The following is a 25,900-nucleotide window of genomic DNA, read 5'->3' on the forward strand; positions in this document are numbered from 1 at the left end:
TGGAGAACTGCCAAATTTTAATACAAATCTTTGCAAAATTGGTGGAGGAGGTTGACACAAGAGTATAACGATTAAGGAATATGGTCAATGATGTACTTCTTCTGTCTGGTTCTGTGTATACACACGAAGTATCTTTTTTCAGTTAAAGCAGCTATTAAAACCAAGCAGTAAAATTAACTGAACTAAGAATCAGACTTCTGAACGTTTTTATCTCAGTATTAAATAATGAAGTAGGTTCAAGAGCATTGCTCTCATTAAAATATTATTACTAGTAAAAAGAAAAATAGCTTGTGTCATTAATATAAATAGTATGAAATAAAATTAAAATATTATGCCATTTTTGCCCATTCTCCCAACTTTCTGTACATTTTGTACAGTACATAATACGTTAATACAGTTGTTCATCTATAGAGATAAGAAAATAAACATACATAGGTTTATCTAGAGACAGAAGAGATAATAAAAGATTGCAGAATGAAAATCTTCTTACAAAATTTAATAGCAGAAATATAAAAATATTTCCTCCGTGGATCCTCTGCACAGAATGTGAAAAAATTTAAAACTTGGAGGTGGGGAATACTTTTAGGTACACTATTGTTTGCTTATTCTGTAGTAATTAAGAGGAGAGAAACTCTCTCTAAAAGTTTTGGTGTCCTAGGATTTAAACTATAGCACTGAATAGAAGATCAGAATGTAAATTATAGCACTGTGCAAGATAAAAAAGTGAAACCATGCATTCAGCTCTCAGAGAGGAATTAAATATTGAAATTTATTGGCATTTTCTGACAAAGTCTCAAGATCTCATTATTAAATAAATTCACTTGACCAAACAAAGGCACGTTCTAGTATCTTTCCTAAGAGGACCCTGATTTGAATTCATGAATATAATGAAATTCTGTTTCCAGAAAATGTTCAGAGGGAAATGAGGCGTTTTTATCACTTATCATTATAAAGCAATATAGTGCTTTGAAAATGGGATTCAAACATGTTTTGTGTTTTCTTCTCTTAAATTCTGTGGAGCTATTGTTTCCATTTAACAAATTAGAAGATGGATGCATTTGAAGCTGATTCACTTGTTACTATGCCCAGATCTTCAATTGCTACAGAATATTTATCCAATCTTCCTCCCCACACTTGCATCCCAAAAGCTGCTCAGGGACTGGGTTGGGTGCCCTGGGGCAACCTGGGGGTGGGGCGGGAGGGGGGGTGGTAATTGAGGCGGGGAGCTGGGAAGGAGGCTCAAAAGGGAGGGGATATATGTATACATACAGCTGATTCACTTTGTTGTACAGCAGAAATTAACACAACATTGTAAAACAATTATAGTCCAATTTTTAAAAATCCATGGTAATCATTGACACGACTATTTTCCAATAAATAAAGTATCTTGAGAAAGCGGGGTGGGGGAAAAGCTGCTCAGTTGCTGAGATCAGCTTACTGACCTAGGAAAGGACCTAAGTGACAACCAAATGAACTCTTATTGAGACAAAAGCAACCAGCTCTCCAGAGACAATCTGAGGACAAATAAAAGGCAAAACTACTTTCACTATGGGTGGCAAACATATGGAACTTGTTAAATCCGAGTGACGGTGCTAACTGAAGCATAAATGGGTTCATGGAAGGTTCAGATATATTCAGAGAGAAAAACTCTCTAAAGGGTTATTAAATGGAAGTTAGGTGTGTTGGGGAAAACTCCATGCCCTGGAAATGGCCCTCAAGGAGAACCTGAATCCCACTCTTCTAGCCATTAAAAGCACTGCAGCCACTCCAGCCTGACACAGAGCAAAGTTATTTTGTTCTTACCATGACATCAGAAATAAATTTCAGATCCTATTACACAGACGGCATCTTTGATAGCCTCCCAGGTCTTGGCTGTATATCATCAAGGCGGTATACTGTCACCCTTCTTATTTAACTTAGAGTACAACATGAGAAATGCAGGGCTGGATGAAGCACAAGCTGGAATCAAGATTGCTGGGAGAAATATCAATAACCTCAGATATGCAGATGACACGACCCTTATGACAGAAAGCAGAGGAACTAAAGAGCCTCTTGATGAAGGTGAAAGAGGAGAGCAAAAAAGCTGCCTTAAAACTCAGCATTCAAAAAACAAAGATCATGGCATCCGGTCCCATCATTTTATGGGAAATAGATGGGGCAACAATGGAAACAGTGACAGACTTTACTTTCTTGGGCTCCAAAATCACTGCAGATGTTGACTGCAGCCATGAAATTAAAAGATGCTTGCTCCTTGGAAGAAAAGCTATGACCAACCTAGACAGCATATTAAAAAGCAGAGGCATTGCTTTGTCAACAAAGGTCTGTCTAGTCAAAGCTATGGCTTTTCCAATAATCATATATGAATGTGATAGTTGGACCATAAAGAAGGCTGAGCACTGAAGAATTGATGCTTTTGAACTGTGGTGTTGTAAAAGACTCAAGAGTCCTTTAGACTGCAAGGATATCACACCAGTCAATCGTAAAGGAAATCAGTCCTGAATATTCATTGTAAGGACTGATGCTGAAGCTGAAACCCCAATACTTTGGCCAATACTGATGCCAAGAACTGACTCATTGGAAAAGACCCTGATGCTGGGAAAGACTGAAGACAGGGGAGAAGGGGACGACAGGGAATGAGATGGTTGGATGGCATCACTGTCTTGAGGGACATGAGTTTGAGCAAGCTCCGGGAACTGGTGATGGACAGGGAAGCCTGGCGTGCTGCAGTCCAGGGGTCGCAAAGAGATGGACACAACCAAGAGACTGAACAACAAGTCTTGGCCCCGCCAACCCTCCCTGGGCTAGGGAGGAAAGTACGTGACTAAGAAATCAGAATCCTGGCTCTTTCTTTCCCATTCTGAAGCTAAATATACTTTTTTAACAAAATCAAGGCCCTACTTCCCTTTGAGGGGCCTTTTGGAATTGAAAGTAGTTCAGAAAGGCCTCTTGACCTACAGTGGTCTTTTTTTAATTTTATTTTCAAATTCTAAGCCAAAACTGGTTGACTTCAAAGGTCTCTGTACAAAAATCACAGCATTGTTTTCCTAAGGAGGCCTTATTGAGTGATTGATATTTTGAGGGTTTTCCAGCCCAGTGATTTCTTTGCTAAAAAAAAAAAAAAAAGTGTACTCACTCATCTTGGCATTTGTTTGCAAACTAAACCCATGGTTTGAACTCTGTTTATCATCCCCCACCTCACCCCTCGCCCTTGACACTGGAATTGCTAACACACAGAGAACACAGTGGTCTGTTGCTAGCAAAATGTGCTCCCCTGTGACTTTGCTTTTTATGCACAGATTATCATCTCTGTCATTCATTATAACTTCAAAGGCTACAAGAGAGTATACTCCCTTTAGTAGCTAATTCCCCTTATTTCCTGAAAATCTGTTTGTGGAGAATTTGAGTCCACATTTCCTCTTTCCAAAGATACGAATATTGACTAGCCCTTATACTATAGAGAAGCTTGAGTGTGTGGGGCTTCCCTATAGAGAAGCTTGAATTCCCTCAATTTTCCAGTTACCACAGATTAAAGGAACCATTTCTAAGAACATTTGTTTTGAAGACTAACAGGTCCAGAATTTAACCTTACTCCTAAACTAACATTCTCAACTGGGAGAATATTTATGTTAATGAATCTTAAGGGAATTTCCTGGACATCCAGTGGTTAGGACTCTGTTTTCATTATAGGGGGCCCAGGGTTTGATCCCTGGTCAGGGATTTAAGATACTACAAGCTGAGCAGCATGGCCAAAAGAAAAAAAGAATCTTAAGCTAATTTTGAATCTGTCCTTTCATTAAACGGCTTTCTATAGTAATTCATTCCCTTAAGGAACAAATTCCACGTGAAGCTGGAGCAGTGGTCAGTACTTGGGGCTTTAGAATCAGGCTTGCAAGGCTGTAGAACCTTAGGCAATCTACTTAACCTCTCTGTGTCTCTGCTTTCTCATCTATAAAATAGGTATATGATAGCCCTCAATTCATGAAATTGTTATAAGAATTGAATGAACAATATACGTATGGTGCACTTAGTTACTATTTTAACTAAAAGGTATGCTTGTTTTTAATATCTTATGAGAAAGACCCATACTCTTGACATTTTCATTCTACTGTATTTCATTAAACATAATTTAGTTTCATTTTGTAAATTCCAAATATGTTGTAGCAGTATGAGAACTGGCCTTAGCATTGGAAGACATGGGTTCAATCCTGATCTTGGTACTTACTAGCTCTGTAGCCTGGACTCATTACTTCACCTCCTTAACCTCCAGTTTCATCATGTAGATAAGAGGGATGATACTGATTGCTGAATGGACTGAATGTGTGCTCTGCAAAATTCATGTGCTGAAGCCCTAATCCCTGGTATGATATTTGGAGGTGGGTCCCTTAGGAAGTAATAAGTTTAGATGAGGTCAGGAGGATGGAGTCCCCATGATAGAATTTGGGTCTTTGTAAGAAGAAGAAAGACTAGAACCTCTCTCTCTATCTCTCTCTTCCCCCTTCCTCTCTCCCCACCAAGCGATGACACAGCAAGAAGGCAGCTGTCTACAAGCCAGGAAGAGAGTCCTCCGCAGACACCAGATCTGCCAACACCTTGATCTTGGGTTTTCCTGCCTCCAGAACAGTCTATAGTATTTTGTTGTAGCAGTCCCAACTGACTAAGACAGATGCCTTCCTAAGAGTGTCAGAAGGTATAACACAGGCTACAAGTTTCCCTCAAAATCTACTCTTTTTCTTTTTGGAGACTTACTCAAAAAATTTAACCAGGTACATGGCCAGATGGAAGAAAGGCCAGGGTCAGCTGCATAGCCTCACAGGCCCCACAAGCAGAAGGATTATTAAACCCTGGTTTAATTCTGTGCTGTTGGCATTCTCAATAACTTTTTCATTGAACTTGTGTTTTGTAAGTGAAGTCTAAGGAGACCATGGAGCATGTGTGTGAGGAGAGAAAATACATGCAGTATATGTGTCCATCACTTCTTACCACTATATCCGCACATAGTGCCCATGATACCCCATGAGCACAGATTTCCCATGGACCCACATGTGTGAAAGTTCAGCAGGACTCAGAAGTTCAGAGGTGAGTGTGTGTTATGCCTGTGGCTGATGATACCACAAGCGATGGTGTTAGGAGGTGGGGCCTTTGGGAGGTGTTTAGCTCATGAGGGTGAAGCCCTTATAACAGCATTAGGGCTTTTATAAAGGTGGCCCCACGGAACCACCTCACTCCTTCTGCCACATGAGGACGCAGGGAAAGACGCCAGCTCTGAACCAGGAAGAAGGTCCTCATCAGAAAGCGACCATGTTGGTCTCTTGGTCTTGGACTTCCTAGAACTGTGAGAAATAAATTTCTGTCGTTTATAAGCCCCCAACCTGTGGTATTTTGTTGTAGCAGCCTGAACAGACTAAAACTGAGTAAAGAAGTGCACTGAAAGTCCCCGGAGGACAAACTTACCATTCAAACCACAGCTCTCTTCAAATGTAGAAAGAAGGCAGTGGGTTCTAAGAAACATGAATGACCTTAACCTTGTATTAATAATTCCCTGTATTCACCAACCATTTTACGCTGAAAATGATGACATAGATAGAAAGGGAAAGATAGGTCCCATTCATTTTGGTCCCATTCATTTCATTCCTTCTTACTCTTCAGTAAGCTGAAGGCAGTGTGTTGGCAGAATGGGTGCATATCAAGAAGTAAAAAAAAAAATAAGTGAATTAGTTTTGTGCAATGTTTCCACTATTCTAATGAGTAATACTGAAATGTGTACATGCTACCAAATACAAATTGTGGGATTTTGGTGTTTCCACAGGAAAAAGTGAAACTGTCTTTTATTTGCACTTAAAACAGATTGCACAATTTAAAAAATGGTAAAATTCATGCTTGTAATTTAGTTTTTCTTAGAAAATTTACTTAGAAAAATTTCATTTTTTTTTTCACTTAGGACAACATTAAATAGGGAAAAGAAAAAAAAAAACCACCATGACAGTCAAGAGAGAGACCACAAAAAAAGGAAAAACTATCTGTTTTAAGTAACAACACTTTTCCCCTGTTTTTTTGAAAAAGGAGCTGTTTTCATTTTATACTGGGCTCTACAAATTACATAGCCAATCTTGATTAAAAAAAAAAAAACAACTTCCCAGTGTCTCTTGCAGCAACATGTGGCCATGTAACTTATTGCAAGCAGATTCCTGCAGCAGCTTCAGGAAACTATCTTCGGAGATGGTGGGCACGAACCTTTGCCCTTTTCTTTTGATCCTTTCTCCACCTGAAATGTAGATGCTACCATCTTGGACCCCTGGGTTTGGTGAAGCAGTGAGTTGGAAGGATCCAGGATCCCTGAGGGCTTTGTAAAGAAGCACCTAGTTAGCCAAGACTCCACAGTCTTGGCTTGCTAAACTTTTACAGTGTGTGGAATGGATTTCATGAAATGATTCGTGTGATAGTATATGTCTATATTAGTCACTCAACAAATGGCTAGATTTTTATTTTTGTTTGATTTTAGTCAACTAGGAAAAGATATATTATTCTTCATATTTTTCTTGGGAACAGTTCAGCACCTTCTGACCACCTACAAGGCCCAGCTTGGGGATCTCTGCTTCAGGTCTCCACTTTGCTCACTGTACCTGATTGAGCCTTTTAAGTACGAATCAGTGCCAGCAGATTCTGCTGCCCTGTTGTACTTATCACAATAAAAACTGAGCTCTGTCACCAGGACAGGAAGTTTTTGTTTCTTTTCACTATTTTTTTTTTAATTTGGTCGCACTGCACAGCATGTGGGATCCTAGTTCCTAGACCAGGAATTGAACCCATACACCTTGCACTGGAAACATTGAATGTTAACCACTGGACTGCCAGGGAAGTCCTTGGAGAGGAAGTTTGTAAAATATTCAAACTAGAGAAGATTGACACCTTCAACTAAATTCCAGCCCTAAAAAATAGCAAGCTTCTCTGTGGAAGGTTTCAGCAAGACTTGGCAGAAGCCTGGACAAGGCCTTCTCTGCCCATTCCTCATTCTTCTGCATATAATCAAGTCAATAGCCTTCAAGGAGTTTGGGAGTTGGCTGACTTTCAACACCCATTTTAAAAATGTATCAAGTTGGGAGAAGATCTGGTCAACATGCCTTTATATATCAAATATTCTGTAAACTCTCATCTTCCATCTGTGCACTAATATGCTTCTGTCAGCATTTTATTTTCCCCTCTCAGTCAGGGTGTACGTTTCCAAAGTCAATTAAAGATGACAATGATAAGAAGATAACAGCATCATTATTCATGGTGCTCCTAACTACATCACTAAGCTACAAGTTAATTGAGGACTGGGATTGACTTTGTGATTCTTTTTTATATCTGGTGGCTAATGCATGGCTGGCACATAACTAGGGCTCATCAAATGCTTGTTTAATTAGTTAACAAATGAATCAACGAATGAATAAAGAAATAAATTTTAGCAGTTGCTTTTAAAATCCATTTTAAGATAACCCAAGTTCTAAGAGTTTGTGAACTGCCTTTTTCTACAGTGTTCAGATTTTTTTTAATGAGTGTCTGTGACTCCGGGTTTGAGTCTAGACCAACAGAATCAGCATTCCCTGAGAGCTGGTTAGATGACAGGGTCCCAGGCCCCACCCTAGACCTGCTGGATCAGAGACTGCATTTTAACAAGACCCCCACATGATCCATGTGCCTCTTACACACAAAGTTGTAAAACAAAGTTGAATATAACTCAATATAACATTTTAATTAAAGAAAGTACCAGACTGTGACAACTAGGTGCTCTTTGCCATTTAGAAAGTCATTTTGTTGTAAAGCATAAGCAGTTCTTACCTTCTACAACCCTACAATCTTATGGTGTCCACATTTTTCATTTCAACAATGGGGCATGGAGCAGTGACAAGTTCCTCCATCTCCACTCCCTCCTGCTGTCCCGGAGCCACAAAGCCTGAGCTGAGATTCTGCGTGAGGTAGAATAATATAGATTCCTCAAGAGCTGCTATTCAAGCCATAAGCAGCATGTGCCAAAGTTCCACCCACAATTCTGGTTCAGTCTCCTTTAGGCTGCACAGCTGGCTGTCACACACTCTTTTGTGGGGACATCTCAATGGCCGCACTGATGCTGCCTCTGCCCGAGGCCAGCCCTACAGTGGCCTCCCTGTCTTCCCAGCATGTGATGTCATGAGCATGAATGTCCTGCCAAACATTTAAGATGTTGCAGTTCACATTGTGTACATTGTATAGAGAAACACTGACATGCAGATTTGAAATTAAAAAAAAAAAGAGAGAGAGAGAACCACAGGACAAGATACAACCAAACTTTGTTCTATTGTTATCTCTAACCACCAGTTCAGCACAAATATGTAACTTGTATTGTTAAAGTACACGATCTTCTCTCTCTCTTTTTTTTTTTTAATTTCAAATCTACAGATGCTGTTGTAACTAGCATCTGTAGATGCAGAGATTTCTTGAAACATTCATTCTCTAATTTGGTTTCTATCAAATTCTTGGAAAGTGTGAGCAGAACTGGTTCATTTCAAACTAAAGACCCTCTGCATGTGGTCCCTTCAGAATGGACCAAGGAGTTGGAGGGAAGCTGGGTAAAACAAAGTCATCTTGTCTCTGAGGACCATCTAAGAGGGATGAGGGAGGGGATCAGCTGCACTACCAAAAGACATGAGAAAGGGGCTCTTGCCTTCACTCTATCAAAGTGTGGCATGGGGATCACCTCTTCAGAATCACTGGGGTGCACAATAGAAGTGCAGGTTCTTGGGTACCAACCCACATCCACTGAGTTGGTGTCCAAAGTGAATCTGAAATTTACCTGACTTTCTATATTGACTGTTATCTTGGAGAACAAAGGCTTTAGAGTTAGACTTGAATCCTATTTTAGTCCTGTATAAGGGCAATCTGACCTTGACAAATAACCTAAACTCTCTACACCTTCTTTTCCTTATCTATAAAACAGGGACTGTGAGAAGGATTAAGTGTACAAAGTTCTTGGAACAAACAGGTCTCAAGAGCAGGTCTTCCCTTTTCCCTATTACTCAGGCAGAGCACTTTGAGTCTGCCATTTCACCTGTGACTGGGGGGCCGTTGTCTTCCCCTGTAGGTGCCAGGTTCTCGTGGAGCTCTAATGAGGGCAGCTAAGATCAAGAGTCATCCCTTTAAACATCCCTTAGTTTTGTCACTAAGGCGGAACCTGTTATTCTATAGCTGTGCTCTCCAGTCCAAGAGCCATCAGCCATATGTGGCCACTGAACACTTACAGTGTGGCCAGGACTAATGGAGAGATGCTGTAAGTGTAGAATCCACACTGGAGTGCAAAGACTTAGCACAAAAGGAAGAGCATAAAAATGTAATTGATTACATATTGAAACGATAATGCTTTGAATGCACTGGAATAAAATAGAATATATTAAAAATTGATTTCACTTGTTTACATTTAGCTTTTTAATGTGGCTCCTAGGACATTTTAAATTATATATGTGGCTCAGGTTATATTTCTACTGGACAGTGCTGTTCAGGGGCAACAGTGACCCCTCCCCTCCTCCTTCACACTGATAATATAACCCAACACTGGAGTTATGACCTACAAAATGGGATTCCCTAATGAGGCAATGATCATCCAGGAGACATTGAGGGTGTCTCTTCTCCTGCTGCAGGGGAAAGTGGGGCTCCTGCAGCACAGCCCCTCATGTGAGAAAGCACGGAGCAGCCTTGGGAAGCAGGGAAAGCAGGGAAAGAGGTGTGTGAGTGAGCACAGCCATAAGAGGACACTTTTGATTCTATGAGGAGACAAGGGGTGTGAGACCTACAGTCTTCTGTGTCCACACCCCCTGAGGCCCTCTTGCTCCATTCATGTTCACAGTCATTACACTCTGGCAAGTTTTCATGAGGTAGAGAGGGTCCGGCAATATAATCACAAAACTTGCATTCTTACAAAGCTGTCATAACTGAGCAAATATTTTGGTCAACATGAAGATTATCTTTTCTCCACAAGTTAATTTGGAAATACTTTCCACTAGGTTATAATCTCCTAATGTACACACATCTCTACAAAAATGATTAGTCCAAGTGGATATTTCCAAAGAGGAAATGTTTGCCAACCATTATGCTATCAGCTAATGAAATTAGTATTTTTGGAAAAATACTACCAAAGTAGATTGTAATCTGTTTTTTTCTAACAGCAGACTCATAACTTGACAGACTTTCTGGAATAGAAAACAAACAAAAATCAATTTGCTATATCCAATTTTGTTCAAAATTTCTAAACATCTACATACATATGTTCAAACAAAATGCACTTAGATATTATTACCTGAAGATCCAATAAAAATGAGATTGCTTTATAGTTCCCCTTATACTGAGCCAATTCCTTTACTATGCCTAGAATAGATAAAGGAGTTTGTGTGATACTTGGCAGTTGGTATCTGATGGTTGCCTATTTATATGACTTAAAGAAGCCATAATGTCCCTCCTTAAGAGACCTAGAGAGCATCTAAGTTCCCCTTATGACCACATGTAACCATCACGATACAGTGAATAAAATATCTTTTCAATTTTTCAGCATAGGGCAGAAAGACTTACTCTTGAATCCCTGACCAGATTCCCTGTAGATTACTAGTAGAGATCAACGAAAAAGTTTAAATTGATGGATGATACCTCTGGATACAACAGAATATTACAGGCCAGTTTTGCAGACAGTCTGTTATTTTATTGCACAGATTTCACTTAAAGAACAAAATGCACCATCAAGTTTGGAGAGTTTAGGGTCTTGGATACCAGTACACCATCAGTGTTTGCACCCGTAAAGCCAAATTCAACAGTACAATTTATGTTAAACAGTATCACTTCAAGACAGCTCACAGAATGAAAATAGAAAAGGGAGAAAGTTTTTAAAATATGTTATATTGAAGCATATGAAAGTGTAGGATTAAAAACTATATCCTACAAACCTGGAAATCAAGAATGTTTTGTGGCATGTCAGTTAGTTATACTCACTTGTACTGTTATTTACGGTAACATTAAAGTCTGTTTGGTTCATTTCCTTCATACTGATGCATTGAGAATTTCAGGAAAACCGTGGTTATAAAAATGAGCAACCTTAAAAAGTATGTACAGATAAATGTAAAATCACAAACTAAAAAATATCCCCACCCCTTTCCCTCACCTTACAAGAGGGAAACTTCCCCTTGGAGGGCAAGGTCCACAATGCCCTTCCCTACCCCACCCCACATTCCCTATTCTATCTTTTTCTATTGGTTATAACTAAGTGACCTTGGAGCTGAGAGGAGAGAGGGAACAGAGAGGCATCTCTATGAGGCTCCCATTGTCATCTGTAACAGCTTGAAAGTGTCTTTTCTTTCTTTCCCCACACCCAACGCGGCAATGTTTGCAAGGTATTTGAAATTTAAAGAGAGAGGAAAATTTTTTTCATATATATGTGTGTGTATGTGTATATATACATATATATATGTATGACAAAAGAACGCCCCAGAAAAGAGCTAGTAGTGGGCAAAACCATGGGAAAAAATGTGCGGCATTATCTGAGCTAAACATTTCTTTTAAGGCAACAGAAGGAGAAGGAGATGTTAAGACTACAGAGTGCCAGACAGGATGCTCTTCTAGAACTTTGGCTTTGGAGCCTGGCAGAGGAGTGGGCTTCCCAGCCCCTCACAGTGGCAAGCGAACCTAGGGCCATGGGCCCGGCATCTACAGCACCTCCGTGGGCAGGCTGGCAGCTCTCTTATACATGGGCACTCTTGGCATGAGTAGGGGAACTGGAGCCTGAAGAGTAGTAGAAACGATTTTCCCCGAACGCCTGGGCATCTCCAGCGCAGCAGACGATGACACAGCCCCCCACGAGGCACAGCACGGCACCAATCCAGCCCGCGTACAGGGAGTAGCCAAAGCTCACGATGGTGGTCTCACGGTGGGCGCACACAGGGAACCAGATGGTGGCGACCATGGCACAGAGAGCTGGGGAGACAAGGAGAGGGCTGTGACTGAGGAGCCCCATCACACACCAACAAGACCAGGCTCCCCTTCAGTCCACACACGCACCCCTCTGGCTTCCAACCAACTCCAAAACTCAGTACACTCAGCTCTGCTCCCTTTACGTCCCAGTCTGAACCTAACAGTTGACGTCTATTGAATAAACAGATCAAAATCACGTGCCAAACTGCTAGGTCCTTATTTTTTCAACAGGTGGCAGAAACAAAAGAGGGCTGCTCAGGCTAAGTCGCTTCATTTGTGTTCAACTCTGTGAGACCCTGTGGACTGTAGCCTGCCAGGCTCCTGTCCATGGAGTCCTCCAGGTAAGAATACTGGAGTGGGTTTCCATGCCCTTCTCCAGAGGATCTTCCCCAGAAACAAAAAAAAAAGTCCAATGTAAAAACTTAGAAATAAATCATTTAAGCCCAAAAAATATGCATCTGTATTTATTTATATATCTTGACTTTATATACTTACATTTCTATTCTTACACTTACTTAAATGTATTGTAATTATCTCTTTACAACTCTATTTCCCATGCCAAGTTCTGAGATCCTTGAAGGCAGGGCCCATGTCTTATGTTTATAAAGTCAGTGTTTAGCTCAGCACAGAGTACAGAGTGTGTGCTCAATGTATACCAGGTGAATGACTGGATGACCTGAGCCATTCAGAAATGAGAGACAAGATGGTGCCACTTCAATGTCCACTCTTGTTTTCTATTTGGTCAATTCACAGTACAAAGACCTGAAGAAGCTATACAAATTCTCTTGCTGTAGAGAATACTGCCAGACATCAGTGGAGTATCAGCTAGGAGTCTGAGTTTGTATTGTGCTGCTCACAGTCACAAAACCTCCACACACACACACACATGAACAGTTCCCAGAGTAAAAGAAATTACCCATTCAAGGACTGTGACCCATCACGACAAATGTCATCATCATAAGAAATAGCCTCTGCATCAGTTAGCTTTTCCCCTCCTCCTAAGCAAAGTAACAAAACAGGACAGGCAGGAGCCTAAAAAGATTTTTTAGAAGGTTTTAAACCTCTACACGAGCACTGTCAAATAGGGTAGCTAACAAGCTACATGGGCTATTGAACATTTCTTATGAGGCTATGCTGAGTCACTTCAGTCGTGTCCAACTCTGTGCGACCCCATAAACAGCAGCCCACCAGGCTCCCCGTCCCTGGGATTCTCCAGGCAAGAACACTGGAGTGGGTTGCCATTTCCTTCTCCAGTGCATGAAAGTGAAAAGTGAAAGTGAAGTGCTCAGTCATGTCTGACTCCTAGCGACCCCATGGACGGCAACCTACCAGGCTCCTCCGTCCGTGGGATTTTCCAGGCAATCGTACTGGAGTGGGGTGCCATTGCCTTCTCCGTCTTATGAAAACCAAATTCTGAGTTTTCATTAAATTTAAGTGAACACATAGCTAGCGGCTAATGTACTAAGCAACAAAGCTCTAGAAAGTAACTTTATTCTTACTTTGATATCATCTGATTTCTCACGACTACAAGTAGACAGAAATTTTAGGTAAAGCTTTGAGTTGGGGGACTTCCCTGGTGGTCCAGTGGTTAAGAATCCACCCCTCAAGGCAAAGAACTCAAGTTCCATCCCTGGTTGGGGAACTAAGATCTCACATGTTGCAGGGGAACTAAGGCCTGCCCGGCACAATTAGAGAGAAGCCCACCTGCCCGCTGCAACTAAGACCCGAGGCAGCCAAATACATAAACATTTTTTAAAACAAATATTAAAATAAATTTTTTTTAAACTTTAAGTTGGGATGTCACATTAAAGTTAACAGACCAAAATAAAAATGTTTCTAATTGTTAGTCATAAACACTTTGATAAATTCAAGGCAGTCGTTGCACTGTTTGCTACCCAGGGAACTCTTGTCACTTCAGCTTAGCACACTTTTTCCGATTTCTGCTCATACTGAGTAATTTTCTAACTGACCTCTATGCCCACAGAGAAAAAATGTAATTTTTCTTTAATAGCACTCAAATCTTACAGCCGTGTACATTAGATCTAAAGAAAAGATTTTTAAGTCTTACCCATTTGAAAGACCTCTTAGACTATTTCACTGCATTTGTGCAGCTTGTACAATAAGGTTTTGCTGACAACACACTAAGTCCATCCCCACAAGGTGTGTATAGATATACATACATAGACGTGATTCATGTCCTAAAAATGTATAGATCCTAAGTGGAAGTCAGAGTAAAGAAGTGAATTTGGAGGCTCTGAATTGCTCCAACTGGCTTTCTAACAGCCTAAATTCACTCTATTAGTTGTGAACTACTCACATATTTAAGGAGTTTATATAGATTACCTAAGATGCTAAAATCTACCCATATGTTAATAACTTCACTTTACTTAAAGAGCAAAGCCCCATCATGTAATATTTTTATATGAGATTGAGAAGATGTATTTTCCTTCCGTGAATAGAGTATACTCAAATAGACCAGCTGATCTGATTGACCAAACCTTCCCTTTCCAGCACAGGGCTTTAAAGATCTATAATGCATTTTTTTCTCTTTCTCTGGCCACAGATTCCAAATCTGGCACTCTTGGAGAACTGCTTGGCTATTGTCATCGTTATAATCTAGAGTGTCTGAGCCAGAAGGAATTGCTCTAGATTCTCCACATCAAAAATATGATCCAGCTACACACACTTAAATACCAAAAGGGGGCATTTGTTCTGAGATGGGCAAAAACAGCAATCTAGCAAGGGCTTCCAAACACCCATGCTTGATTAGAGGGAAAAGCTGAACTCCATAGGAAAAAAAACAGATTTGATTCCCAGTTGATGTGGCTCAATCCAATTGATCTTTCCTATAAACAATTAACTGGATTCAAAACAGGTTATGGTTCAAGTAAAGTTTTATATTTTCCAATTATTTACACACACCACACATACACACTCACACACACATACACACACGGGCATTCTTCACATTTCGTTTTAATCTCACTTAACTTCCAGGTTTGGTTTAGATTTTACAGAGTAAGATTTAAATATTGCCTCTAATTTCACTGAATTCTTCCTCTTTTACTAAGCAAAGTAATAAAACTAGGTTATTTTCATATAGGGAAATAATCAGGCTCAACATACCAAAAGTAACCATCAGTCTTGATTTTGAGTGTTAGATTTTGTTAGACTTTATTCCTATAGATTTCACTAGGAAAGGGAAAAATCAGAAAAATGTCTAAAGATTTAAATATGGACTTACAGGACTGGATGAGTGAGTGGGTGGATGGACGGACAAATGGATAGATGAGAGGTAGACCCATTTCTAGTCTATTCTCCACTTCATTCACACCAAAATTGACTTCTAAAATTATAAAACTTTAATGTAACTTTAACACACTCAAAGCTACAAACTCATGATTTACCTCATTAGAGATTTCCTTCTTTTACAATCCATGCAAAACAAGGCAAATGAGCACCAGCAGACCCTTTATTTCCTCATTGATAATTGAACTCTGGGTGGAATTCCTGTGGCTCTCAGAGACCAACCACATCAAAAACCGCTAGAAGATGACAGACCACCACACAACATGAAGGGAATGAGAGGTTCACTGGGAAGAGTGACCTGCAGTTGAACTCACAATGAAGAACGCTTAAAAACTAAAAAAGGGAGAGTTTACTCAATTTGAGCATGGCTTGAAGGGAAAGAAGAATATGTTTTAATCGTAAAGTTAAAAATGCAAGTCATATCATACTCAACTAAAAGATGTGAAATGTTAATAGAACTGGCAGTAATTTTTGGCTTTCTTAAAGACAGAGAAGGCCTGCTAAGACTTATTTCTACTTGCAGACACATACACACACACACGTGCATGCGAACTTGTAATGATTCTCTCCATATTTGAGGAAAATACAATGTTTTTCTTAAAAACCCACAATTACCTATAAAGTAGAGAACATGGAAGAGAATTGTCATTTCTTTTTGTGTCATCAGAATTTAAGTCTCTAAAAATAAGACAGGAGAATTTTAACATTCACATTTTTCTGTTTCTCCCCTTCTACCTTCAGAAGATGTAATAGCTAACTGCATAAGAGGAAAAAAATTCTCCCACTTGACGGGGAGTAGAAAGGGAAAATCAGAGATATCATCATCTTAAAAATCAAAAGAAGGACAAGGGGAGAAAAAAACTTCACTTTGTAGATAGAGATTCATCTGGACTCAGTCCTCTCACAAGCAAAATTCCTTGCTCTTCATAAAAGAAAATAGTTTGTCTCTTTTGATAAATTTCAAATCATTTAATATAATCATTTTTTTAGTTGATAGAAAACAGCCTTATTAAAAGTTATCAATGATCTTGATGTAGCCAAACACAGAAAATATTTGGGAAAGCAGTTTTAGAGCAATGAAATGTTAAGTGTAGTTTTTCATCTCTTTGCTGCTAAGTCACTTCAGTCGTGTCCGACTCTGTGCGACACCATAGACGGCAGCCCACCAGGCTCCCCCGTCCCTGGGATTCTCCAGGCAAGAACACTGGAGTGGGTTGCCATGGAGTTAAATAAATGTGATGAAATTAAATAAAATTGGCACAGGTGTTTAGCTTTGGAGGTAACAACCTAGAAAGAGAAGGGCAGATAGACAGAGAAGCCTAGAAAGACAAAAGAGCAGCAGGTCCTGACATTTCTTCCTTCCTCCAATGAACACCTGTTTTCAGACTTTGTCACTTTCTATATAAAGCACTGAAAAGACTTTTAAAAGCATCTTTTCTAGATCAAACTAGTATTTTTCATTAAACTCACTTAAATTACCCTGAGTTTCATTAGTAATACCAGGGGGAAAAAATCTTCCTTTATCTGATAACTGGGATTTGCTTCCAAAAAAAAAAGTGTGAAGACTGGGAGAAAAGTAGAAGTACAGAGACGAAGCAAGTTGACTGTGAGTTGATCATTATTGGGAATGAGTTTGGGTTCATGGAGTTCATGATACTAGTCTACTTTTGTGTATGTGTGAAATTTTTCACAATAAAAACTGTTTAAAAATCCCCCTCCAAGTAACATTTTAGGAGGCATTGAACACAGCCTTCTACAATTGATACTATTATATCATACGATCTAACTGGCTATTCACATCAGCTTGTCACAAAGAAGCCAGTTAACTCAAGGCGACAAGTAATGAGATTTCTAAGGAGCTGTTGGTTGAAGTCATGTGTACTTTGTTGTTTCTTTATAATTTGAAACCAGAAAAATTTGGGTTCTACTTTCTTCACTTGCCATTCTCTAAGTTTTGATTAAAGCAATCAGTGGTGGGACATCACAACGACTTTTACGAATATCTAATATTTACAACAATCATCAAGTCAATGGAATATTTGAGTACATTATTTTCCTAGCCTGTTTTCAACACTTTCCCCTTTATTTCTATTCCACAAATCACTCTTTTTTTTTTCCTGCACCCTTTAAAAAAAAAGCTTCATGGTTATTAGTAAAAATTTTAATCACAAAGTTCCAAGTTAAAAACTTTTTTTCAATACAAATAGGATTCCTGGGGCCACATCTTTTAAAAGGAGGAGAGAAGACAAAGAATTCCACTTAGGAATTCCACTTTCCTTTCCTTCCATTCCCTACCCTGTCTCCCCAAGAAACACCAAAATCAAATACTTTCTAACTTATAGCAAGGTGCAGATTAGTCTGAATCAGAACTAAGCTTGAGCATTTTCAGTTGTATAGCTTCCTGTGACTTTTTATAATGGAATAAGCCAAAAACTCAAACCATTAATCCCCACATTCTGGTTTCCACAAAGCAATCAAAGGCAGTATTTCCATTAGACCAGGATGTGACCTGGTGTCATCTCTCCTTACCAGTTCCACGTGTGGACATAACCCTGCAGAAATTAGACGTGATGGAAGGAATACACAGTTGCCTTCTAGGCAGCTCCTTTCTAGGTTACCTCTCTGTTTCCTCTAACCAACAACAGCTACAAAATAGCAACCATTTGTTGACCACTTAGCCAGACACGATGCTAAATAACTTGAATATCCCATTTCACTATTCTTACCAGCCTCAGAAGTAGGCAGTATTGTCCCCATTTTATATAAAGTCTCAGAGACTTTAAGTGACTTTAACTGCCCCCGTTCACAGAGCTAGAAAGCGGCAGGTCTGAGATTTAGTACAGTTGGTCTGACTCCACACGATAAGATGAAGCATCTCAAGGCATATGTATCACCTGCTTCGGCAGGGCATCTTGAAAAGCCACAGATTAGAATGATATACATCCTGGATCTGAGGATCCTGATGCTCCTTGAACTACTCATCTGGCTTAAGAAGTCAGCAGCATCAGGCTCCCATTCCTTCCCTCAAAGCAGGAACCAAATCCTCACACCACTGAACTCAGACTCCTGAGAAGATAAGCTGTTGTATCAGAGACATAATTTTTTAAGCTTTCAGAAAAATAAAGGTTTCCAGAGTCAGGAAGGATGGATTTTAATTAGTGGTGCTTACAGTCTTCATCCCAAGATTAGCTTTGACTCTGTTCCTGTTCCCAGGTCCCCACACCACAGTGTGCTTGGTCAGGGACCACATCTCACCTGGACCACTGTCAGTGACCCCAAGGCCCCAGCAAGAGCCCAGTGCCGGCTTCTGCTAGAAGAGCACCAGAAGCCCTTCCCAGCCACACAAAGGGAGCCTTCACTGCCAGCCGGGGAAACAGGGCTCTCGGGCTCCCAGCAGAGAAGACAGGGGAGGCCAGCAGGTGTCACACTTGAGACAATGAGCTTTACATTTCCAGGGTGAGCGAGCTCGGTCCAGTCCAAACAACATCCAACCGAAAGGCAAGGGGTGACCCACTGAGAAGTAAATCCAGACAGGAGCAATCCAAGAGGATGCAGGCACCACTGGAGATGCAAGGAGCAGTGCCCTTGTTCCATCATAGCAGTGATGGGTCAGAAGGGGCAGCCTCCCTGCGGGGTGGGGTGTTCAACCACTCAATGCCCCTGCCGTCAGCTCCCTCCAGGCTGCAAACAGGGACTGAGGAGCTCCCACCCCTACCTGCCCACCCACCTCACTCTCCTAAGATTCTGTCTATATCCACCAGCCCACTTGAAAAAGATAAACTGTATATAATTTGACTAGGAAGTTTCGGACAACAGGTTTCTATTTTTTTTAATAGCCATTATCTTCAACTAGGTAATTCAGTGGTTTTCAGGAGAGTTTTAAATACCAATTTGTCTGTATGACGTTGCTTTTATGTCTTTATTTCCTACAAGATTTGGGTTCAGGAAATTTTGATGTATTCTCTTTTAATGTGACTCTCATACAGATGACCAGGGTTTCTAAAGATGAACACTCAACACAGTAGACCAATTCTTTGGCTTTGGCATCCTCTGAGTCAAAGAGAGAGCCTTCTGGGGCTTCTGTAACACTGTGAGGAAAGTTACAAACAACCGCAAACGTCTAGGATAAGAAGGGTTTCACCTGGATTCTGCAAAACAGCTTACTTGCAGAACTTTGGTCTACTTACTAGAAAGGGAGTTCAGATACAGAGATCCGACCACCGAAAAGCCTCGCAGGGAAGGACCCTGTGAGTTGGATGAAGCACGTGATGCTGACCCACCATGTGTTCCTCATGGCACCCCCGCAGAAGTTCTTTGTGGCTGGAACCACAAGGGTCCATGCCCAGATTCTTCTCCCAAAATTATAGAGATTTTCTGGTCTTTTTACTCCTATTCACACATACACAGGCAAGCCCTTCTGAATTCTCCATAGCTTCACAAGTCTCTAAACACCTTTACAATCAAGGGAAATGGCACCCCTATGTCTTATGTCCCCCTCCCCTCACTGGTGACACTGTGGGTGACCATCATTAAACGGCACTGACCCACACAGAACCCTGACTCCCTACCTTGCCCCCTCAGACACCCAGTCTGATACCAGTTTGGGGATGGAAATTTCCTGTCCCCAGGGAACTTAATTTATATCTAACTCATATCCAGACCAATGTCTCTTCACTGCTATCTCAGTGCATTTTGCAACAAGAGCTACCACTCTTAAAATGCCTATCTTCTATTAAGATTTAGAATGGTGGATATAGCCTTCACAAAAACCAAGAGATGAAATCACTGATGAGAGCAGAGCTATAAGGACCCTCCCTAGGTTGGTAAACCAAGCCCCCAGTGTGCAGGTGTAATCAGGAACACTGAACGAGCACATGTCATGCCCTTGGTCTGGGCTGTCCCTCTCTCCAACCCATGACCTGACCATCTTCTCTCCAACTCTCAAAAGTCATTGCTGGGATCCTCTGTGCTGGGAAACTCCTCCAGTCTGAATTAGATACCTTGCTCTAGGTATGCACAGCCTGTGTACTTTTTATAGGTAAGTATGTCCCATGCTCTATCAAGATGTTCAAGAACACTCAAGGCAGAGGCTGCCTTCTGTTTGCCAATATGCCCAGTGCCTACCATGGTGCCTGGCCCTCAGCAGGTGCTCAATGAAATTTGTACAGAACGAAAGATGGAGTGATTCATCACCTAGTGATCTACTAGTGATCTACCTAGTGATCTACCCTTGACCTCTTACTTTTCTCTTGCCCTTCTTTTCCTCTAGTCTTTCTTTATACGTTAAGTTCTCAATCTTGGTTTCACTTAAGAGCCACCTGGGAAGTTTTCAAAAAAATATCTTTGCCTGGTCGGCTGTCCAGAAATTCTGAGTCAATGGACCTGCAGTGGGACCTGGGCACAGGTGTTTCTGAAAACAGACTCCATGGTGAAGTCTGAATGGAGGGCCAGCCTATACCTCTCTTCTGTCCTCTGGTCTCTCTCTTACATATTCCCTCAAAATCCTTTTTGTTTGTTTTTTCCTATTTTTATGTTCAGTGACTCCCATAGACATCATTTGTCCCTCTGCCTCAACCACCAGGAAACATAAAGGAATACACATGGTGAGGGGCTTTTCCCCAGTGGATTCATATGTCTTCCTGGCCACATCTCTTGAGCAGCAAGACCTGAGATTCTTCAGGTCCGCTCAGAGTGGGCGTGCTCTACAGAAAGCTGTCTTACCCACAAGAATGAGCATGACACCAGCCAGCTGGGCCCGCCTGTACTTGGCCACGCCAGGCTCGTGGCCCATTCGGATGCACGGGAGAACTGTGAGCAGCAGGAGAATAGCCGGCAGACCCAGGACGGAGGCAGCGATCATCAGGGCTCGGCAGGCCTGCACGTAGCCTGGAAACAAGAGCACAGACAGTGGGGTTAGGCCACAGGTCCCCTTGGATCCTGCATCCTGCTTCACAGAATTCAGCACCATCTGCCTGCCTTCCCTTTGTCCCACTGCAGGACTTAAAATATGTTCAGAGGTATCCAAACGCAGTGACAGATGAAAGAGAGGCTGGGGGCAGGAGAGACTGAACAAGGATCCCTGGCTTTAGACCGCTCATCCAAGCTTCCAAGATGAAGGGGCCAAGAGTCCAATTATATCACCTTGTAAAAGATTCAGATTAAAATCTAAATCTTCCAACAAGTCTTGTGCTGTTGATGTGCTCTACCTGGGTTACCTTGGCCAAGTGCCTTGACACTTTCCTCATCTAGAGAGTAAAAATAATAATAGTACCTATGTCTTGCCAATGGAATCTAACTAAGATTCAATTTGTAAATTCATGCAGTGCTCGAACAGTGCCTAGCACAATCTAAGTACTCCAAAAGGGGTCAGCTATTATTACTGGAATTGCTAATATTATTGTGTCAAGGCAGTACTTTTATCCCCAGGTATACTAGGTGATTTTGTCCCTTAACCATGTTTTTTTTTAATTCACATTGTGTATAGTGTGTGGCTCCAACTAGACTAAGCAAAGGCTCAGGGTCATTTTCTTGATTATCGCCTGAGAAGCTGCTATGCTCATGAATCCTGCCCCCCAAAATGGTCAAGCTCCCCCACAGTGCCCTGGACGTACTTCCACAATGGTACATTATCCATAAAGCAATATCTCCAACCCCCTAAGGATTCCTGGAGAACAGACACCTGCCTTGGCCTTCGTGGGTTAACACAGTGGTCACACCAGATGATGCAAACATACAGTTATGAACGATGGAGTTAACAAGTTGAATAGTAACAGTGAAGCAAAACGACCTGCACTTTATACTCTCCAATAAAATGCCAGGTAACTGCTTTATTAAGAAACAGATTAGAATGTGTTCAATGTTTATGTAAAATAAATATGAGAAGATTCTGGGAGAATATGACAGACTTGAATGTACCGTTTCTCACTAAAACACTCCTTCTTTCCAAAAAAGGAGAGGAATGGTATATATGTACTCTTCCTCTTTACTCAGTGGAAAGTAGAGCCAGTGGCCTGGGGGAGGAAGAGTTAATGGCAAAACCAGAAACAAGCCCCAACTTCTGCCTCATGTGCCAGGACCCTGACACCAAACCAGCCTACCTGTGCACCAAGACCCAACTGCAAGAGTGCCTCTTAGCAAGATGTAGCTTGCCAGAATTCAGAGTCCACACCCACTGACGTCACTGACATGAGTTTGAACAAACTCTGGGAGATGGTGAAGGACAGGGAAGCCTGGCCTGCTGTAGTCCATGGGGTCGCAAAGAGTTGGACACAACTGAGCGACTGAACAACAAGAGTCCACAAGGGCACTCTCTCAACCTTGCTCACCTCAGTTTCTTCTGAATTAAGGATAATCAATCAAGTATCTGTTGACTTGAAGACCCCCAGAAAGCAGCTACAGGTCGTCTGAGGCAAGACCTCTGACCACAGGACCGTGCCCCTGTGGCTGAGAACCAGGGCTGGCAAAAAAGAGAGTCAGTCAGCCACCCAGGTTCCAAAGTTTATGACTCAGGCGATCCACAAGCTAGATGCCAAGGCCACATTTAGAATCTAAAGAAGGAGACTGAGATCAGTCCCTGTCTCCACCTAGAGTGTGAGAGAGGGGACCCAGTAAGAAGGAGTCCCTCCCTGAAACGTACCCCATCTGTGGGATGGTCTGTGTTCTCTGTAAACAAACCACTTGTCACCAAATGCTCAGCAAACTTAATTTCAGGAAAAGGAAGCAGAGGGTAATTATTTGCTTCACTCAGATTCTAACAAATACCATGCCCAGCTTTTAATAAAAAAATTAATAAAATCACCATTTATGAAGCCTTTACTACATCTAAGAAGGCTTTTGCATCTCTCATCTCATTTAACCCCCAAAACAATTCTGAAAGATGGAATGAAGAAGACAGCTGGTTTCATAGAGGTTAGTAACTTGTCCCCAGTCACCCAGGTTGTGAGGGCTGGATCCCAGAGTCTGACCCAGATCTACCAACAGCAGCTTTAACTGAAGGCATAGCCACATCTGGGTCCCTGACCTCTGTCATTCTGGAAGTCCAAAATGGAGGGCAGAGCAGGGGAAGATGCAGAAAGGGCAGGATGCTATCTATATCTCTGAGGAATTTAAAATTTGGTAGGAGAACCTGATGCCGGGAAAAGATTAAGCCCAGGAGAAGGGAGTGACAGAGGATGAGATGGTTGGATGGCATCATCAACTCAACAGACGTGAGTCTGAGCAAACTCTGGGAGATGGTGAAGGACAGGGAAGCCAGGCATGCTGCAGTCCATGGGGTCGCAAAGAGTCAGACACAGCTTAGCGACTGAACAACAAAGTAGAACCTGACTCACAAACAATGAGCAAAAAAAGCCCTAAATGTGCACTAACGGGAATAAGAGTCAAATATCACGGCAACAAGGAGGAAGGGATAGATTCCGACTACAGAGACCTGGAAACAGGAAGCACTGAGGTGAGGCTTGAAGAAGGGCAGAGCCTGGAGGTGGGGCAGGGGGGCGGGGCTTCCCTGGTGGCCCAGACTGTAAAGTACCTGCCGGCAATGCAGGAGACTCTGGAGACCCGCGTTCCACCCGATTGTATTCCCTTGAGAAAATAATGGCTACCCACGCCAGTATTCTTGCCCGGAGAATCACATAAACAGAGGAGCCTGGGAGGCTACGGTCCATGGGGTCGCGAAAAGTCGGACACGACTGAGCGACTTTCAGACACACACACAGAGCCTCTAGGAGGGAGGGAGCGAAAGGCTCGTCCAGGGAAGGCAAAAGCCAAAGGATCTCAGGCTGGCGGCCTGGGGCCCCAGTTACTCCGCTCGTTAAAGAAGCCAGGAAAGGCCTTTAGAGGCGCACCATCCTCAAAGGCTAGGGGCACAGAAGGCAGTGGTGCTTTCCCCAGGGCAGGGATAAGCCAAGATTCCAGGCAGAAAACCCATAGGGGCGCCCAAGACCTTGTAAATCACCCAACTGGCTCGAGGTTTAAATCTGAATTGAAACTTGCCCAGAATTTTCACCGGGGCAGCAAGTAAGGATGGGACTCGAGTGGCGTCGGGGAAGGTGGAGACTAGGCAATCTTCCCTCCCCTCCCCACTGTGAGACGCTCCGGGAGAGGAGGGGTCGGCCCGCGGCGGTGCGCCTTTTCCTAGGATGGGTCGGCCCTCCAGCGCACCCGCTCTTCTCTGTCCGACCCCAGGGTGCAGAGACGCGAAGGGGAGTCGCGGCAGGCCCGACTGATATTACTATTACTATTCGAGGGGCAGAGGGTGGGGGAAAAGAGATAGGCCGCGGGGACAGCGGGAACCCTCCGGGCGCAGCTAGGAGGACCTTAACTTGGCCAGGACACCTCGGCCGTCCCACAAGGACTGGGAAACTCAGCCTGGGCCTGTTCCGATCACAGGAATGCTTTTGTTTCTCTCTTTCCTCCTCGCCCCTGTGGGTAGATTCTTACTGGGAAAGCAGGGCGCCTGGGGAAGGTGGGGAGGGGTGGGGGGTGTTGAAGTACTGATCTATCACGGACGGTGGGAGCAGGCAGCGGGTGAGGCGGCGGTAATTAACATGCACGGAGTTCCAACTATGTATCTATATTTCAGTTCATTACCTTCTTAGGGTGATTCGCCAGTGGTCACCACTATCATCCCAAATTTCAGATAAGAAAACTGAGACCGAGAGAAGTTAATCTCAGGGCTGCCTAATTCCTCCTCAACAAAGTGGGACTGAAGATGTCAAAAGGTTCCCCCCAAATCTTCAAGCGCCCAAATATTTCTGTGAACGTCTCCCAATGCCCCCTCCCGCGTCTGCCCAGAGGGAAAGGGTTTATTCAGGAGAAGCCACTTGAGGGGCATGGGGAAGAGTTCTTATCTTACCCGGCAGGATGAGGATGTCCACCAGGGGCTTGCAGTGGTAAAGCCCCGTGGCCATAACGCAGTCGGCCCACAGCCCCTTGGAGCCCAGCTCGTCCAGCTTGCGGCAGGTGGGGATGGTGTAGCCGCATGTCACCACCCAGTCATTGGTAGACGTGGTGACGATGATGCCGATCCATCCCACAAAGCTCGTGACGAAGCCCACTACCTGCAAGCATGTGGCCACCATCATGGCCAGCCTGGAGTCCCGGCGCCTCGCCCCTCACTAGTTGTGCCCGCGCCTGGGCTGGACGGCGCCTGCCCCTCTCTTGCGCTCTCGAGCCGCTGGCCGGCGACAGCGCGATGCAGGACGCTGGAGGTGGCGGGAGGCCAGGAGACGCTACAAGCCCAGCTGCGCGACGGGCACAAGGCGAGGACAGCAGAGCGGCTGGGCAGCGCGCCCCCGCCCCCCTCTTTAAACCCCGCAGACCAGGCCGGCGAGCTCCAATCCGCGACGGCTCCCGGTCCGCTGGCCAATTGCAGGGCGGGGTCCGGAGTGGGATGTGGAGGGAAGCAGGAGGGCGGGGGTGGGGTGGGGGGGCGGCCCGCGAGCGGGCTTCGCACGGTTAGTGTTGGAAATAACAAAGTTTGGTAATAAAATAATTCGAACCACGTCCCAGTGATGGAGAGCGACAAGAGGGCCCGCGTAGAGCGCGAGTTCTATTTTGCTGAGAATTATTTCCCTTCTAGCTGCCCTCTCTCATCTCTATCCCTGGGTCTCCGCTTCGCTCCATCCCT

At 42.9% G+C, this 25,900-nt stretch overlaps 1 protein-coding gene across 1 annotated transcript; it reads right to left on the reverse strand.

The window, feature by feature from the left end:
• Positions 1-10,680: 10,680 nt before the first annotated feature.
• CLDN11 (claudin 11) lies at positions 10,681-25,560 on the reverse strand. The gene is made up of 3 exons (XM_027541368.1): positions 25,127-25,560; positions 20,995-21,159; positions 10,681-11,967 (listed from the first exon to the last, which is right to left on the reverse strand). The coding sequence occupies exons 1-3, from the start codon at positions 25,353-25,355 to the stop codon at positions 11,735-11,737; spliced, it is 627 nt and encodes a 208-aa protein (XP_027397169.1). The 5' UTR covers positions 25,356-25,560; the 3' UTR covers positions 10,681-11,734.
• Positions 25,561-25,900: the final 340 nt, after the last annotated feature.

This window comes from Bos indicus x Bos taurus, chromosome 1, assembly GCF_003369695.1.
Source record: "Bos indicus x Bos taurus breed Angus x Brahman F1 hybrid chromosome 1, Bos_hybrid_MaternalHap_v2.0, whole genome shotgun sequence".
Taxonomy (NCBI): domain Eukaryota; kingdom Metazoa; phylum Chordata; class Mammalia; order Artiodactyla; family Bovidae; genus Bos; species Bos indicus x Bos taurus.